Genomic DNA, 18431 nt, shown 5'->3' on the forward strand with positions numbered 1-18431 from the left:
TTGATACAAGAACGTCAAGGTTTTCCCTGCTTAGATTTTGTAGTGCAGAAGAAACGAGAAATTAAAGAGAACCAAATTGCTTCTGATTTGCGTGTTACGTTGAAGTATTTTTTTTATTTCATACAAATAGAACATGTTTGGAATGAGAGAGACGTTGTTGCAGTTGATGTGCTTTAGAGGAAGTGCTCTGTGACTACAAAGAAAGTATTTAATGAAGCCAAATATCAGTGTTTGTTTAGTAGCTGTAGCTCTCACAGATGTGCTCTGTGTGCAGGTGTTCTTCAGGGCAGGCGTTCTTGCTAAGCTGGAAGAACAGAGGGATCTTCAGACCAGGCGCAACATCACTCTCTTCCAGGCCACATGCAGGGGATACCTCGCCCGGCAAGCCTTCAAAAAGAGGAAGGTGAGTGCCCGTAGAACTTTAGGATTCTTTTATATCAGCATCCATTAAACATCATATTAGAATAAAAATTAAAGCATTCAAAATGAAAGAGAGAGACTAGGTTACATTTTGTTCCTGGGGCTGCTTGTGTAGTAAAGAGGCCTCTATGGCGAAGGCAGGTCCATCTGCCGTAGGATTTGCCCATCAGGACTAAATCAGGATTTCATCAGAGCATCCCATAATAAATCCTGCTAGCCGTGCCCTCAGCTGGCAGATACCATTCAATCTGACTGTCTTCTGGGACACGCTGCCTCTCACTCAGCCCTCCATCACGGCTGGATCGATCCCAGCTTGCTTGTGTCCCCTTTCACCCCACCCTCACCCTCCGTTACCCTGTGTACATTTATGCCCCTGTTCACTCTCGCTTTCAGGCAAAAATCAATATGAATGTCTTTCTATGGAGACATGTGGGCAAATGAAAAAGTAGTCTAATACAACAGCAGAAAGGATGAAGTCGTGTTTTATCATCAAAATGGTTCAAATGGATACCTGTCTGATCAGTCTGAGTTATTCGGTTAGCTAAAAATCTCTTCTCTTACTCAGATTGAGATAATAGATTTATTTTGTAAACTTCAATCAGGGGTAAGGTTTGTGCCAGGGTTGTTATACTAACTTGTTCGATGGGCAACTACAAATGAAATTTTTTCTAGTTAAAGTGAGTAAAGGGGCATTACGTTCTAACTGGTCTTGCTGATGGTTCTGGCTGATGCAGCACTTCCCTGTGGAGTTTACCTGGACTCTAATCCCTGTGGTTTAATAGAGCCTTTTTTTTTTTTTGTGAACATTTTTGCTGGTGTATTTTTTTGTAGGTATAAAATGTATCTAAAAGGTTTACACAGTATCATTGTTTTTCAATCCTTTCCGTAAAGGAGGCAGACTGTAGTTTAAGTTTCTGGGTTAAATCCATCCTAGATTGTGACATTTATGTTGAAGTAGAAGTACACTGAAATTGGCCTCTGTACTGTACCTGTTATTTAACCCACAAATCCTACCGATAGAACAGATTTGCTTCACGAGGATTTTTCAGAAAAGAAGGTGTGTGTGAAAACTGGCTGTTGTGTGAGTTTTTTTTCTGCAGCCTTCAGCTAATTACAGTTTGTGTTTGGATGAAGGCAGGATGAGGAAAACTGCATAAGAACCGGAACAGTTAGTTTTTCATTAACTCTGTATGAGACTATTAAATTGAAGTAGTCTTACTTCATGTCTGAAAAAAAAAAACAACATACTGCCACAATTTCCATTCAGTTTTCTTGTGCTCTCTACTGTTTTAGAGCTGGATTGCAGTTCTTGAAACAGAGATGTTTCTGAAAGAGAATGCTTTCTCTCTGTTTAAGCGGTGGATCGATCGTAGGTCCGATAGACACGTCACGACCTGAAGTTTTATCTGTGAATTGTGCAGCTTTTATATGTTGAATGAAAAATATAAATGGCAATGATTGGGAAAAATATATACAATACAAAACCATTTTTAAGCAAGTTTTTTTTTCTTGTGTAGAAAGAAAAGAAATGACCTGGTCATTGAATAAACCACTTGCATTACAAATCCTGTTTAGTATTTAGGATGGTTTACTGTAAGTTGTCTCCACATTTCTTCACTCATCGGTGCAGCCTTCTTGGAACTTCTATGTTATCCCCTTAGTTCATACAGGAAGCAGAATTTAAAACAACAGAACACTATGACAGCCAATTCACTAGCCCTGTCTGGATGCTTTCATTTAGGTGGACAGTTTATTTGCCTTACCCCAGCTGACAGAAACACATCCACTTCATGGTGTCCATTGTTACCAATATGTGACTGTGGACTCTAATGATATGTATGTACTGTAGGTGCCTGTCAGAAATGTGCATGCAAATAAAAGCCACCCGCTTCTTCACATTAGAGCTCAAACAAGCTCATGCTCCTGTGTGCAGAGCTGTGCGAGAGCGAACAGATAGAATTTTGTTGCGTGTTAAGACTCTTGCTGTGTGACAGATTACCCGAAGGCCATTACCAGCTCTCCCAACCACAGGCTGAATTTTGCCACTCTAATTGGATTTCCATATAATCTGCTCTCATTGAAGACACCCGTGTTTCTGCAGCCAGGAAACCATATAGCGGTTTAAATTAGCTTCCTGACAGTGTTGATGTGCAATTTAATTATCCGCAAGAGCTTTGGATCTGCTTTATAGTCCAGGGTTGAGGAACTCTCAGCAAGGGGAAAGGCTTTTTGTATAGACTGAAGAGTCCACCAGACCCAAGTCCAGAAATCTGCATCTTCCTCTGCTTGGCTGTTATCTTCATGTTCCTGCTGCATTGAAGCTGGACAGAGCTGCTGAAAAAATACACAAAAACTCTTTATAGTGTTGTTAACTATGAAGAGGTTTTGTGGTAGAAATGTGGGAGCAGTGCAAAAATATTTAACTCTTCTTAGCATTCTAGAAATTGGCTAAACAATTCCTGATTTTTATGCAGCTCTTTTTCCATTTATGATCTATGCATGAGCCAGTCTGTTGTTGTTGTTTTGTCTGCTCCCTGTCGGGGTCGTAACAGCGAAATATCTGGTCCGCATGTTGGATTTGGCACAGGTTTTACTCCTGATTCCCTTCCTGACACAACCCTCTCTGCTCGGGAATCGAACCCAGGCCACGGCAATGAGAGTGCGGGATCCTGCCACTGGACCACCAGGAGGCGATCATGAGCGAGAGTCTAATGATCTTTAATTCTGTATTTTGTTTGCATTATTTTAAAGCAAACAGGAGATGCAAATGTGTATCATAATCTGTAGTGCTGTAGAACATCCCATGATACAGTTCCCCATTTCCATTTGTCTGGGAAGGCTTTATACTTTATATTGGATGGGGGCATGTGTGTGGGAATTTGTGTGCATTTAGCCAAATTCGGTGTTCCTGTTCATCCTACAAGTGTTTAGTGAGGTTAAGGTCAGAGTTTCCACATTAAACATTGGCACATGATGTCTTCATGGAACTTGCTTTGTGCACAGGAACATTGTCATGCTGGAACTGGGTTGAGCCATGTAGTTCCACTCAAGGCATACAAAGCATACAGTATGCAAAGACAGACTAAACAATTATACTTTGTACCTTTCTTAACTGCATGATGTGAGGGTTTATTAAATTAATAAAATAGGAACAGTACTTAAAAATATTTGACTGTCTTGTTTATACTGGCATTCCACATACTACTATTATAAGGTTATATCAGCTGGATGTTTAGTGTTTTTGAATTTTGCAAATCTGCTCCATCCCACATGCTTCTCTTTTGCAGATCCAAGACCTGGCCATTCGTTGCATCCAAAAGAACATCAAGAAGAACCGGGGTGTGAAGGACTGGCCCTGGTGGAAGGTCTTCACCACTGTGCGGCCTCTCATCCAAGTGCAGCTCAGCGAGGAGCAGATCCGCGGCAAAGATGTATGCTACTGCTTTTTTATCAGCCAACCCTCCATTTCCACTGTTTGAAATAATTGGTGCTCTCCATCTATTTAAACTGCCCCAGTGGAGAAATGGGAAATGTTTCATACACAGCTGAGAAGCTATCAAATATTATTTGTATCTTTATCTTTTTCTCTCCATGGATTTGCTTCTGTTTTATTTTAGTTTTGTCTCGATTTCTTTCTCTCTGCTTGTGTCCGCCTGAATCTTCTGAATGATGTTCTCCCAGACACATCAAAAACACTAAATCTGTGTGCCATGTCTAGGTTTTGGCATTTGACGGTGGCAGAGCTGAACATAAAGCCCATGTGGATGGTTAGTCTTAGTTGCTCTTCCCTACCACAGTCCCTGAATTCTAGCCTCTCCTGAATTTGTTAAGGCTCAGCTAAAGCACTCGGCTGCTTTGATTCTTGCCTTCGCGTTTTTGGCTCGGTGTGACTGTTTGTAAAAGAATATGTGTGAATATCTTACCTGTGTACTTTCAGCCTCCTAGCTCTATTGGGATACATAGTGGCACAGAGATGCTGCTTGGATCAAATTCATGTTCTTGTGGGAGACTGCAGTGAGCCTGCAAGTCAGCAGGTGTTTGCGTGTTTATGCACAGCACATCCATTTGGCTGAATGTTGCATTCAAGAGAGAGAGAGAGAAAGAGAGAGGGCACGAGAGAGAAGGAGGGAGAGAGAGAGACGAGAGAAAGAGAGAGGGGCACAGGAGAGAGAGAGAGAGAGAGAGAGACTGAGAAAGAGAGACAGGGGGTGGCGGGGGGCAGGAGAGAAAGAGTGAGAGAGACAGAGAGGGGCACGAGAGGGAGACAGAGAGAGAGCTAGAGATCTGAGTGCTGACTCTAGCTCAAGGAAGACTAATTTAACAAGAACAGTACTGCTAACGCCTTTAGCCATACGGCACGCAGCGCCACACCTACTCACCACCTTCAGCATTCAGGTGAGAGAAGAAGAGACTGAAGGAAAGACTGCGGAGAGGGCTTTTTAGAGGGCTTTTCTTTATATTTATGCTTCTTGAATGAATTGTGTCTCTGACTGTCACACTTTTAAACTGTGTCACTGATGGTGAAGGTTCACTCTGACTGTCTCCTTTTGTTTGACTCTCAGGAGGAAATTCAGCAGTTGAAACTTAAGCTGGAGAAAGTGGAGAAGGAGAGAAATGAGCTGCGACTCAACAGTGATCGTTTAGAGAGCAGGGTGAAGTTCACATACATGTCACGTCTCATACCCGGGTGCAAACAAAGGCTGGACTAATGCACTGCTGATGATATTATTTTATTTCTATTGTTACTATTACAGTTTAGAATTATTATATAATATTTTAATCAGATGATTATAGTACCATAGCATGTTGTACCACACAATAATAAAACAATATAGCAAACAATAATAATAATAGTATAATAATGCGAGTGTGTGTGTGTGTGTGTGTGTGTGTGTGTACATATATATATATATGTGTGTGTGTGTGTGTGTGTGTGTGTGTGTGTGTGTGTGTATACATATATATATATATATATATATATATATATATATATATATATGTATACACACACACACATATATATATACATATATACACACACACACACGTACATACATATGAATTACAGAACAAAAAACATACTATATCCAGTATCTCCGTCTAGCTGTATTGCTGTAAATGATGAACCATTATCATTAAAACATAATTAATTACACAACCCCAGTTCAGAAGGTGAAGGTTTTTTTTTGTTTTTTTAAATCAGCATTGCATGCATTCTAACACACACATGTACTGACCACCTCCTACAGTATGACATGGCTAAAACAGCTATGTCAAAGTTAACAGCTTTGTGTCACATATCTAAGGCATGATGTTAAGGTGCAGGATCGGACTGATTCACTACAATATGAGTTCATTTAGGATGTGACCACTGCATGATAGCAAGCTCCTGCATTTCTGTTTGTGTTGTAGATCACAGAGCTGTCATCAGAGCTTGCTGATGAAAGGAACACAGGAGAGTCTGCCTCTCAGCTACTCGAGTCCGAGACCTCTGAGAGACTTCGACTGGAGAAGGACATGAAAGATCTTCAGGTATCTACAGAACTGCTGCGATGCGCTCACTTTGCAGTATAGTTGAAGAATAATTTGCAGGGAAACTGCATGTCTTCGAGTGTTATGAACGCACCGGGATAATAAATAGTTAAGTTAATAATAAAGTGATACATTGGGTACTTTACTCGGAAGTTACAATTGATTCCAATGTGGGGGAACAGCAACAGCTATTGTTATTACTTGGTTGTGGTTGTGCACTATCTAGATATGCAGTGTTCAGTTTAGAGGCAAATTGTATGCAGTAATGTGTTGAATAATGTAAAACTTTACTGACAGTAAATATGCTGAACTAAATGTTGCTTATCACCCTGCAGCAGTGACGCCTCTGTCGCCGGTGTCACCAACTTAAAACATAAGACATGAATCGTTGCACAACACTTGCTAGTGCGATCGCAGGGGTAGACAGATGGTGTGTTTGTGTGTGTGTGAGAGAAAGAGAAAGAGAGAGAAAGAACGAGAGAAGGAGGAGGGGGGTTCTGTACTCTGCTGTTCTGCTGATGGTGTATGCTCAGTACATATGTGTTTTTATTTGTTTGGCTGAGTTGGCCTGTGAGGTACAGAGCTCTTCTTTTTGAGCAGATGGTATTTACCAGCAGATCTAAGAGCCTATGTGTGTGTGTGTGTTTGTGTGTGTGTGTGTGCGCGTGTTTGTATGTGTCAGGCCAAGTATGACTCTATGAAGAAGCAGATGGAGTCTATGGAGATGGAGGTGATGGAGACTCGGCTCATACACGCCTCCGAGCTTAACGGAGAGATGGACGATGATGACACAGGCAAGTGATAGCACTTCCTGCTCAAAGCACTCAAGCATATATGGAAAACACACCATTATTATTTCACTTTAACTCTGGAGACTGGGGATGAGATATATGTCCAGCTTTTGCTGCATAAGGAGAAGAGATTTAAGGTTATATTTTAAACCATCAATATTTATGTTTAATCATACTTGTCATCATCCCTGCAATTAATCCCCACAATGTCCTCTATTTAGGATATTTCAAGCTCCTTTATTTTATTATTGTTTATTCATGTGAGCTTTATCCATGATATTCAGCTCACAGGTTTTCAAATAGGGTTTTAGGTCTGGAGACTGGCCTCTGCTAAACATTGATTTTGTGTCCCTGTACCAATTACAATGTAGATTTGGATGTTGTCTTATTATCTCCAGAGGTGAAGTATATCTCAGCGAAAACAACCAAGAACAACAATCACAATGAAAATAATTTAAACCTCGGAACACTAGTCAAAGAACAGCGTCAGTGATCCAGCAGCATATTTTCATTTCATTTCGTTTATTTGCAGTTTCCATCTGTTGTGTGACTGTGTTTAGCACTCAGCCCGAGGGATTTTAAGAGACTTTGGGAGTCCGTGGCTCACTGGGCCTTCAGATTGGTTGCTTTAGAGCTTGGATTCAGCTGGGCTGCCAAGCCTCGGTTTGTGACCCTCAGACAAATGAGAAAATAATCTGTGGGATCAGGTGCAGCTCTACACCAGCCACCGACAATTTCTGGAGAAATTCTGCACTGCTATCTAGAGCAAAGACATCATTCTGTCTGTTCCTTTCTCCTTTCCTGTATCTGAAGGAAATGGTTTTATGTAAAGTAGCCGATCTGTCTGTCTTTTTGCATAGTGCCATTAGGAAAGTCGTAGCTGACCTCCAAAAAGTTTGTGACCTTCATTCACTGTAATGTAAAAACTGGATTTGAGCTGAATTAAAATGAATAAGAATGATGACGCTGCACTTCCTTCAATTTACTGATGTTCCCACTTCACTCTTCATGGTACTGTTAAGATGTTAAGATTCCTATAGGATGCATTGTTTCTTGGATATGCAAGGTTTTATCATTTAAAACTGCTGGGAAGTTGTTCACTACTGCATACTCTTAAACAGAGTGTGTATATATATATATATATATATACACTCTTTTTAATTTATGCTTGGCTTTAACACTTGAACATAACCATAATTATGGAAGTATTTTTGCCCCACGTATCTTTTAATCACCACAGTATTTGAGGCAACACTTTGAGGCAAATCATCTGTTGTCCTTGTAGTTTTTTTTTTTCAACCATGATATTAAATGGCTGAGAAACATTTCATCCAGCTTCAGCCTTGTTTGACTCATCACTGTGCTTGGCATAACTTTTAATAAAATAGAGAACACTGGACATTCTTAGCTGTGATCCTTTCTGTTAAAGATTTTATTACCCTCTCAGGCTATACATGCGATCTACTATGCGGTTTCATTCTCTCGCTACAGAGAGGAAAAAAGAGAGATGTGCAGTTGTTCACCAAACATCTAGGTACACTTCCAGCTTTCCAGAAAAATGTCAGAAGCGTATTTTTTCTTTCTTTCTTTCTTTTTTTTTTTTTTTTTTTGTAAAACAGCATCTAAGCAATGTTTTATGCATCTTATTGCTGAAACCCAAGCCATTTACTGTATGTCACTCATATTCCTTCACACAGGAAAAAGTATATATTACAATTGACATTATAACCCTGAGTTTGTAATAATAATCTGCAGCTTGATCCCAACTTTTTGGGTGTCTAGATTTGTAAGCAATAAAACAGGACATGCTGTTATACAGTGCTGTGAAAAAGTATTTTAAAAGTCGGGGAACATCCATGAGCTCCTTATCTGTTTCTTCTGGCTTGAATATCAGACATCGAAAATGCAGCTTATGCTACTTAACAACCGCAAACTCCAAGCTTTACCTCTGACTTTTAAACCCTGACACTGGATTCACTTTTCAAAAATGAGACGACATCTTCTCACTGAAAACATCCACAGCTGTTTAAATGGAGCATCTCTGTTCCCATCTCCCAGTAATGGAGCGGTGGTGATGGTTAATATAGAAGCTATAGAGAATGAATGGGCTAAAATGTTGCATTATATATTAGATTATAAATACATCATGATATTTTGCGGTTATTTTGATGAATCAAATAAAAATAGAATTGTGTGATTGTATAGGAGGAGAGTGGAGACTGAAATATGAGCGAGCAGTCCGGGAGATCGAGTTCACCAAGAAGAGGCTGCAGCAAGAGTTTGACGACAAGCTGGAGGTGGAACAGCAGAACAAGAGGCAACTCGAAAGACGGGTAAGGCTCCATTCTGCTGTAAAATAATATGGTATAATGCACATTCATTCTGTTACCAAAAAAATGAACAAATCATTAAAGAAATATTACTTTTCATGACTTGGTGGTCACGAAACTGTGGTTTATACAATTTCCGTCATAAATAAACAGCAGACGGAAATGACACCTGTGTTCACGCATTTCACGGGCAGTCACTCATGCACCTTTTAACACTGCTGCTTGTGCTACTGAAAATAAAAAAAAGTGCTTGAAAGGTACATCACACAGTTTATGATGGATCATGGAGTTGCATTGCTCGTCACTCTGAGCTACACAAGGCACGGTGCTTGCACACTCACCGCCAGCCGTGTACACAATTATCAAAGTCACATAAACCCTGTCTCAAGAAGCTACTTGGGTTTTTCCTTCACTAAACAGAATGGAGACTGATGACAAGCTGTCTGAAAAACTCTGTGTGTGTGTGTTAGCTGACAGACATGCAGGCAGACAATGAGGAAATGCAGCGGGTGGCACAGCAACTGAAGAAGAAATGCCAGAAGCTGACAGCTGAGCTCCAGGACACCAAACTCCACCTGGAAGGCCAGCAGAGTCGCAACCATGAGCTGGAGAAGAAGCAAAGGAAGTAAGTCTGGCAGCATTAAAAGTCTCGCAATTTCTCCCAGCAGTCAAACATAACCTGGGCTATGGGCTGGAAGTGTAGATAACAGTGTAGGGAGGAGAGGGCAGTAGTGATCATGTTTGGGTAACAAGGCAGCAGTTATGGCCAACAACGCATATTATATCTGATGCATAGTCTTGAACTGGGCAATATTGTGTATATATATTATATATACATACACATTATTTTTTCTATATCGTCGCTGTTGGGCGGAAACTTCGTATGTCCAAATTTGGTCAATTTCATATTTTTTCACATATCGATGCTATTGGTCAGTCCCCACGTGGGTCTGTTATTTTTACAAGTTATTAACCAATCTAAAGTCTTGAAAATAGCTTGAGTCTCTTAACTCCATTGGACACTTCAACTGTCCACCTCTTCCTCACTCCGTGGGAGAGATTCGCGGCATATTTCTCCTTAATAAGAGTCGCAACCAATCAACACGTCTTCTGAGGTAAATGTCTTCAAAACACTGGGCTCAAAGAAAAAAAAATCTTGACCCCCCGCTAGTTTTGGTGCTCGTCTGAGGACAGGAATTTAGCGAAAGACAATCCACTGCAACGCGGACTAAACCCTGTGCACTGCAGATAAGGTACGGCGTTTTTTAATTTCCTGAAAAATAACGGTTTTGGAGATATGAGGATTCCGCCCGACAGCAACGAGAGAGAGAGAGAGGGGGGGGGGGGCGATCGTCGATAATATCACAATGTCAATAATATCACTGGAACCACGAGTGCTGCTACTGGATGACTGCCAAATCATTAAAAGATTCACATGATATCTATTTATTTATTTATTCATTCATTATACCCTAGCAGATGAAGCTTCTATGTTTAAAAAAAATTGCATTTATATTTGTAATTTTTTTTAAACATAGAAGCTTCATCTGCTAGGGTATAATGAATAAATAAATATATCATGTGAATCTTTTAATGATTTGGCAGTCAACCAGTAGCAGCACTCGTGGTTCCAGTGATATTGACATTATGACTGTTAGTCACTTGAGAAACCAGTATGTTGCGTGCTGTAGGCAATGTTGAAGGAGAAGCTGGCACTATGCCTCTTGCTTTCTCACAGGAAATGGAGAAATCCCAAATCACCTTCAAGCTCAGTGTGCAACCTTGTGATCCCAAAAAATGACAAAAATGCATAGCAGCTGATAGACAGAATGATTGGAAAAAGCAAAGTCTCTTATCTGCAGAAAGTGCATGTAAGCACTGAGTGGGTGAGTTTGAGTCCGTGTATGCTTTACTGCTTGGTAGCTGTACATCTCCAGCCTCTTGAATTAACAAGTGTAGTCACCTTAACTGGGGGAGGTGTGAGCTCCAGCAGAGGCATCTTAACCTGTGTTCAGCTGCCAGCATTACATTTCCTTCAATGTCTGTCCCAGACTGCAGAAAGCCTACCCATCAATTTAAACTGTCAAATCGAGTTAAAAAAAAGACGTAATAAAAAAATGACAAACAAATTGTCAAAATTATAAATGGCTATTAGTTGATGTGGAAAAATCTGATGATGAGTACATTGATATTTTATATGGAATATTTTATCCATAATTTGCATATATAAATGTTGCAGTAGTGCTGTGTTAGCTGTGTGACTCATGGCTTAAATCCTTGTCATGTTTTATTTTTATCTTTTCCACTGATGGCTTTAAATGATGCACAGACTTTATCTCTTAAATTAAGAAAGATAAAGTGACGTGAGTGTGTGCCTGCGTGTGTTTGTGCCCAGGTTTGACTCTGAGCAGAGTCAGGCCCAGGAGGAGGTGCAGAAAGAGAGAAGTCAGCGTGAGAAGCTGAGCCGTGAGAAAGACGTGCTGACTGGAGAAGTGTTTAGCCTTCGACAGCAACTGGAGGTCAGCAGCCTCTTGCTCACTATGTCTCATCTTCTGCTTTCACATCTATTAAGAGGCAATAAATAGTTACTACATCTGGTATTACTCTAAACCTGGTATGTGTTTTGGGTGTGTGTGTATGTGTTTTGGGTGTATGTATGTGTTTGGGTGTGCGTGTTTGGGGGTGTGTGTCTGTTTAATTGTGAATGGGTGGGTGAGTGAGGGTGAGTGCACATCACGCCTAACATTGATTGTTTTCACTCAGGACAAGGATCTGGAAATGTGTGCTCTCAATCTGAAGCTGGAGCAGATGGAGGCTGAATTGCAGGATTTGAACTCTCAGGAATCGAAGGATGAGGCCTCACTAGCTAAGGTCAAAAAGCAGCTGCGTGACTTGGAGGCAAAAGTCAAAGATCAGGAGGAGGAGCTAGATGAGCAAGCAGGCACTATACAAATGTTGGAGCAGGTACACACACACACACACACACACACACACACACACACACACACACAACCAGTGCAGCTACCTGAAGAGAGTACTGTATTTTCATTTACATGGCACTATCTTGTATGTAAGAATGTAATTAATGTTTAATGTATTAATTCTTTGAATAATGCAAAGTCCCACATGACATGCAAATTTGTTTATATCTTTATGTCTGGACATTTTTATCCAGATAGAACACTGTCAGAATTTCTATGATTCTGAAAACTAATGCCTGCTTAATTCATTGTGTTGTTTGGCATAAACACATGGTACCGGAGTGTATGGGTTTGCATGCAGTGACATGCTGTGGTGTGCTCATGCAGGCCAAGCTGCGTCTGGAGATGGAGATGGAGAGGCTGAGACAAACACACTCTAAGGAGATTGAGAGCAAAGATGATGAGGTGGAGGAGATCAGACAGTCATGTAGTAAGAAGGTAAGACAGATTCCTTTTACACTGAGGTATCACAGCTTAATTATAATAAGTAAAAAAAAAGGTTTCAGATCAGTGGAAGAAGCTCAGTTTTGCATGCAATGACTCAATTATGCATACATAATGGGCATAAGTGTCTAGGTTTCCTGTTAAATGCAAATCTAGTTCAGCATTCAATAAGAGAAAAACACATAGCAGTGCTCTCAGGCAAAGTGAGTAAAACAAGGTCTATTCTGCAATGTAATGACTAATAAGTACATGCTTCATGCTAATAGACATTTTCATATCTCTGCTAAAAATAAAAAAGTCAGTGTCAGTGCCAACCTCTGTGTTCTTACTTGTATTGTATTCTGCACTGTTCTATGTGAGGAAGAATCAGTTCAAGTAAATGCAAACTCCTTTTTTTTTTTTAGGACTTCTCAAAACAAATTCCACATATCAGCAAAAATTCACTATCTCTGTTGTATTCTGTTTGTTTCCATGCTACCTAAATTGTTTACCAACTCTCAATATCATCCTGGAGTCTGTGCCATCGTTAGGAAATGACCAGAATCACTTTGATAATTACAATGCATTCTGCTTGTTCCTTTTCGGTTTTTCCCATGTGCTTGTGTGTCCGTGTTTGTAGCTGAAGCAGATGGAGGTCCAGTTGGAGGAAGAATATGAAGATAAACAGAAGGTCCTTAGGGAGAGGAGAGACCTAGAGGCCAAGCTGCTGACCACTCAAGAGCAGGTATACACACATGTATTTACACACACATATATATATATGTGTATAGGGTATATATATATAAACACACACACTTGTATATATCAATCTTATATATTATCCTATTATATTATCTTATTATTATATTATATATATCTCAGTCTTTATAGTCTGCTGTTTGGGGCAGAGTAACAGTGAGCCTGTTGTTGGTGTTTGTTGTGTTCTCCATCCCAGGTTAGCCACAGAGATGTAGAAACGGAAAAGCGCCTCAGGAAAGACCTGAAGCGCACCAAAGCCCTGCTGGCTGATGCCCAGATCATGTTGGACCATCTGAAGAACAATGCACCTAGCAAGAGGGAGATTGCCCAGCTGAAAAACCAGGTGTGAGCGCTCACCCTTTATCAGCTCAAGGTAGTAGGCAGCACTCTATGTTGTAAGTCCAAGGAATGACTCTGTATCATTGATGTATGTTCCAGCTGGAGGAGTCTGAATTCACATGTGCTGCTGCAGTCAAAGCTCGCAAGTCCATGGAGGTGGAAATCGAGGACCTTCATGTTCAGATGGATGATATCTCCAAAGCCAAGCAGGCTGTGAGTATGACCAGATGACATAAAGAGGGATATAAAAGGTTCAGAGAATCACAGAGGAAGAAACAAAATTAAAATGATTTTAGGGTTTTACAAGAAGTGCCAAGGGAGAAAAATGTTGCAAATGAGGTTATGAAAGCAGCTACCAGGCCTTTCCAAATAAGCCAAATAAAAAGCAGTCTTAACTGTGAATGTAAAGAAGACTGCAGGAACATAAATGATCACAACGTTAGCAATACATAGACTTTTTTTATGTAAAAAGAAAATTTACTAAAATTGATGTCATGTATTAGAAATGAAGCAGGAGAGAAAATTCTAGCACGTACAGAAAATCGTCATTGCACGCCACGATATCAGTTCAATAATTTACAGCAGGGAAATGATTTCTGCCCATAATCACATGTTTCAGATTTTTTCTCTAATTTGAACAAGACACATCACCCTGGAATATATTATGCTTTAATAACGCTGTCATGAGCTGCTTTTTCTGCAGACTGCAAGGAGGATTTATAATTGAGTTCACACAGCAGCAGGTTGGAAAGAGATATTGGAAGAGAGATGAATGGTTGTGATTTTACACATGTCGATTTGGGCCCTATCTTTATTATTCTGTTTTCCGTTTACAGCTCCTGTGGAGCAAAAAAACAGTCTGATTGGGTGTCAAATTGAGTCGTTTTATCTGTGAAAACTGCAGAATCGGTTGTGGTACCACAGTGTTTTGCTGTGGCATATGTGCAGTAATGTTTACTGTTTTGAGGCTGCGTATACATGCTGTCCTTTCAAACTGAGATATATTCAAGGCTTTGGAGGAATATTGAAACAAATATTGGATTAAATGGTCATTTCTACTTTTATTGGCTAAGAGAAATAAAATAGATCTAGAACCTTGTGAAGGCCTGCTGAGATTAAGTGGTCAGCTGGACATTGAGCATGGACATGTTAGCCAGCAGCCATTGGGATTAATCCTTATACTGATCATTTATTGTCTTCAGTTACCTTTTAAATGTCAATGTTGTCATATGGTGATAACAAGCCTGTCTAATACTTATGAATGTGATCCCTTCTGCAGTGCAAACTCCCATCTTCTGTGGCTCAGCAGAGATTGGGTTTTGTCAAAATTGAGGAATTACACATTGCCCTGATATATTTGGGAATGAGCAGAGTTTCTCAGGCTGTGTGCACTGAAGGTGAGAATTGAATGAGGAAGACTTCTGTCAGATTAGGCACAAGGAAATGGATGAAAAGGATTAACAGGAAGAGCTTAAGACATCCTCAATTGTTGGTTCTGCATTTTGACTGGGTATTGAACATGTATGTTAAAGAGCGTTTTGTATGTTGTTAACTTATCTTGTTTTCCATCCATTTCCATTCGACAGGAGGATTATATGTTGGAAGCAGATACAGGAGGATTCCAGAAATGACAGGCAGCTTGAATAGCTCCCCACTGATGTGTTCACATTTTTAAAAAGCTGTGATTTATGATTCATTCTTCTACATGCTCAGAGCTTCTTTTGTAGTTTGATAAATGTTTACTGTTATTAGATATTTTTTCTCCAGCTAAGGAGTATCATTGTAGAATTCTGCTGAAATTGCAGATGTCTTGACTGTTTGAAATATAATTTGCCAAGCTACTGTCCCTTCTACAGTGTGTAACTACCACAGTTAGGATACGTTTTGTACAATAAACTGTAATGAAAAACTTTCCTATTATTGGGTTGTTTGAAAGGGAAATGATTCAGGCCATTAGTTATCTTTGTCCATTTTTGTAATGTGTGATTAAGATGGAAAGCTCAACAGCCACATTGGTTCTAAACTCCATTTCATTTCCCACTTCTCTGTTAATGAATTCATTCATTCGCTTCCTCTGATATCCACTGTTTCATGCCCTATTAATAAACCCAGCTCTTATTCTTCAGAGATTGCCTTACTGTATTGTAGAAGTAATTATTATTGAATGGAATTAAGCCTTTGACACTCTCAGGGAAAGCAAGTTAGGAAATGCCAGGTTTCTCTACAGTAAAATAGAATTATGATGGGATTTTGCATGAGGGAAATCAAGTGCACACTGAACAAAACCCAAAGCGTGTGGGCACCTGCTTGAAAGACTGACACATTATCTCATTTGAAGGGTTTTTTTTCTTGTTTTTATGCAAAGAAAAAACATTTGAACACATTTTGTGAATACTGATATTCTGTGCTGTTTCCTGCCTGTATTTTCTCCCAGTTGGAGGAGCAGCTGAGCCGCGTGCAGCGGGAGAAGAATGACCTGCAGTCGCGCATGGAGGAAGACCAGGAGGACATGAACGAGCTCATGAAGAAACACAAAGCGGCTGTTGCCCAGGTAACCCCACCTTTTCTGTTTGGACCTGTAGCCCCACTGCTTCCTTATCATCTGAGTCAATACATTGAAAGCAGCACAGTGATGTATACAGCCTGAAAATTTTCCACCAGCATTCACTTTCTTGGAAACAGTGCCAGCTAATGACACTCGTCCCTAGCTGTACAGAATTATTTTTAGGTTTATCTTCCCGAAAGCTTGTCATGACAAAGACAATCTTCTGAAAATTAGACTTCAGTCTGTTCACTGCTGTGTTTCTAAAGAAGAAGAGTTCCTGCGGGAAAAAAACAATCAGAGTTTCAGAATGTTTTGATCTGTTTGCAGTTGTGATCTATTTGAAGCTGCTTCTGATTATTTGCATATCTTACACCATCATTTCCCAGTCCTAGTAGAATTTACCTGCTGTGTTTTTGTCAAGCCACCTGATCGAAATAACACTGTCATTACAGATGTGGAGGTGAAATTAGTTTGCACTTTCAATTATTTATAGATGCTTTTATTTTTCTATAATTATCATTGCAGTCAGTGGAGTGTTTACAAAAAACCTGGGTATTTAAAAAGAGTATATCGTCGCTGTCGGGCGGAAACCTCGTATGTCCAGATATGGTCAATTTCATATTTTTTCACATATCGATGCTATTGGTCAGTCCCCACGTGGGTCTGTTATTTTTACAAGTTATTAACCAATCTAAAGTCTTGAAAGTAGCTTGAGCGCAAATCTCTTAACTCCATTGGACACTTCAACTGTCCACCTCTTCCGCATATTTCTCCTCAAGAAGAGTCGCAACGAATCAACACGTCTTCTGAGGTAAATGTCTTCAAAACACTGGGCTCAAAGAAAAAAAAATCCACAAGGCAATCCACTGCAACGCGGACTAAACCCTGTGCACTGCAGACAAGGTACGGCGTTTTTTAATTTCCTGAAAAATAACGGTTTTGGAGGTATGAGGATTCCGCCCGACAGCGACTAAAAATATATATATATATATATATATATATAATATGTGTGTGTGTGTGTGTAGGTAGGTAGGTAGAGCATATTTTTATGTTTAAGGGGTCTGGATCACAGGTAGAACATATGGGCATTATGACAAAATTCAACTTTAAGGATACTAAATATTATTTAAATGATACTAAATATTATATGATATTGTTGTCAACTAAAATCAATAGTTCACTTATTTGTCTTGCTCAGTGATAATAGACACTGGGCAGAAAGTTGTACAATGCATGTAGTTGAGACCAGTTATGAATTGAGTAATGCAGCTAAGGATCTGAATACAGAATAAATTAAATTGATAAAGTCAAATAAATTGCTTGACTATATTGTTTGATTTTATAAAACACAATCTACCGTTAAAACACTAAAAATCAAATGGTGTTTACCTGTGAAACTAGGCAGACCTCCCAGACTTGTGTCTATAAGTCTAATGGTTTTATAGGAATTTCCACATTGACTTCGTATTGTGAATGACTGACTCTTCTTTTATCTTCTTTGCTTTTGTACAGTCCTCTCAAAGCCTGGCACAGGTCAGCGAGCTCCAGACTCAGCTCGAGGAAGCCATGAAGGAGAAACAGGCAGTCCAGGAAAAGGTAAGTCTACAGACAAATAGAATTTAGGGAGCTATTGCATCATTATGGAGTTGTTATTGTTTTTAGTGCACACCATGAAAAGTTAAAAGACAACGAGCCTGCTGCGATTAGGGATAAACTTTTTTAAAAGTTAAGGTCTCTCTTTGAGCAGTTGACTTACAAATGTAAGCTTGTTAAAAGATCCTGTGCCAATAGGTCAGGACTCAAGAGATCAGTGTCTCACTCTGCTCTGAAAGCAACAAGCCATAGATAAGGATCAGATCATGTCGCTCAGCAATTATCCACACCGTTTCACTCGGCTAATCTGGTACGGATAAACAGGCTAGAGTAGCCGAACCACAGGCTGCACTAATTCATTCCACTGGCTTTGTGAAAAAAATATGTAATGCCTCAAACACATAGGAGAGGTCAGGCAACTCAAGGGCATGCAAAGCCGCTTTTGTTTTCATCTTCACATTCATCTGAAGTTCAGTTAAAAAAAAACAACAGCTTTAAGCCTGGCTCAAAAGTCAATATCGATGCAGTCATTATTCTCAGCTGCAAAATTCTTCACCTCTTTGAAAATAAATGAGAGCACACTCAGAGATAGAAAACAGAGGTGCCGAGGGCTTTTGAATAATGGATTTGAGAAGCTGGCAATTAAGAAGCCAATGCAGTATGCTGGGCCAGCTCAATGGAAAGTGGCAGAGCACTTTTAAAGAAGGCCACCATGAAG

General features: G+C 39.9%; 1 protein-coding gene across 4 annotated transcripts in view; it reads left to right on the forward strand.

Moving 5' to 3' along the window:
* The window catches only part of myo18ab (myosin XVIIIA b), an 84051-nt gene that overhangs the window by 54878 nt on the left and 10742 nt on the right, over nt 1–18431 (forward strand). For all 4 annotated transcript variants that reach the window (XM_060888386.1, XM_060888385.1, XM_060888388.1 and 1 more), the window contains 15 exons: nt 275–403; nt 3708–3851; nt 4983–5072; nt 5833–5952; nt 6635–6746; nt 8949–9076; nt 9544–9698; nt 11469–11592; nt 11837–12037; nt 12382–12492; nt 13118–13222; nt 13433–13579; nt 13675–13788; nt 16010–16126; nt 17633–17716. In XM_060888386.1, coding sequence (XP_060744369.1) covers nt 275–403; nt 3708–3851; nt 4983–5072; nt 5833–5952; nt 6635–6746; nt 8949–9076; nt 9544–9698; nt 11469–11592; nt 11837–12037; nt 12382–12492; nt 13118–13222; nt 13433–13579; nt 13675–13788; nt 16010–16126; nt 17633–17716 — 1881 coding nt within the window. The remainder of the gene's footprint in view (nt 1–274; nt 404–3707; nt 3852–4982; nt 5073–5832; nt 5953–6634; nt 6747–8948; nt 9077–9543; nt 9699–11468; nt 11593–11836; nt 12038–12381; nt 12493–13117; nt 13223–13432; nt 13580–13674; nt 13789–16009; nt 16127–17632; nt 17717–18431) is intronic.

The sequence above is a fragment of the Tachysurus vachellii genome, chromosome 15, assembly GCF_030014155.1.
Source record: "Tachysurus vachellii isolate PV-2020 chromosome 15, HZAU_Pvac_v1, whole genome shotgun sequence".
Lineage (NCBI taxonomy): Eukaryota > Metazoa > Chordata > Actinopteri > Siluriformes > Bagridae > Tachysurus > Tachysurus vachellii.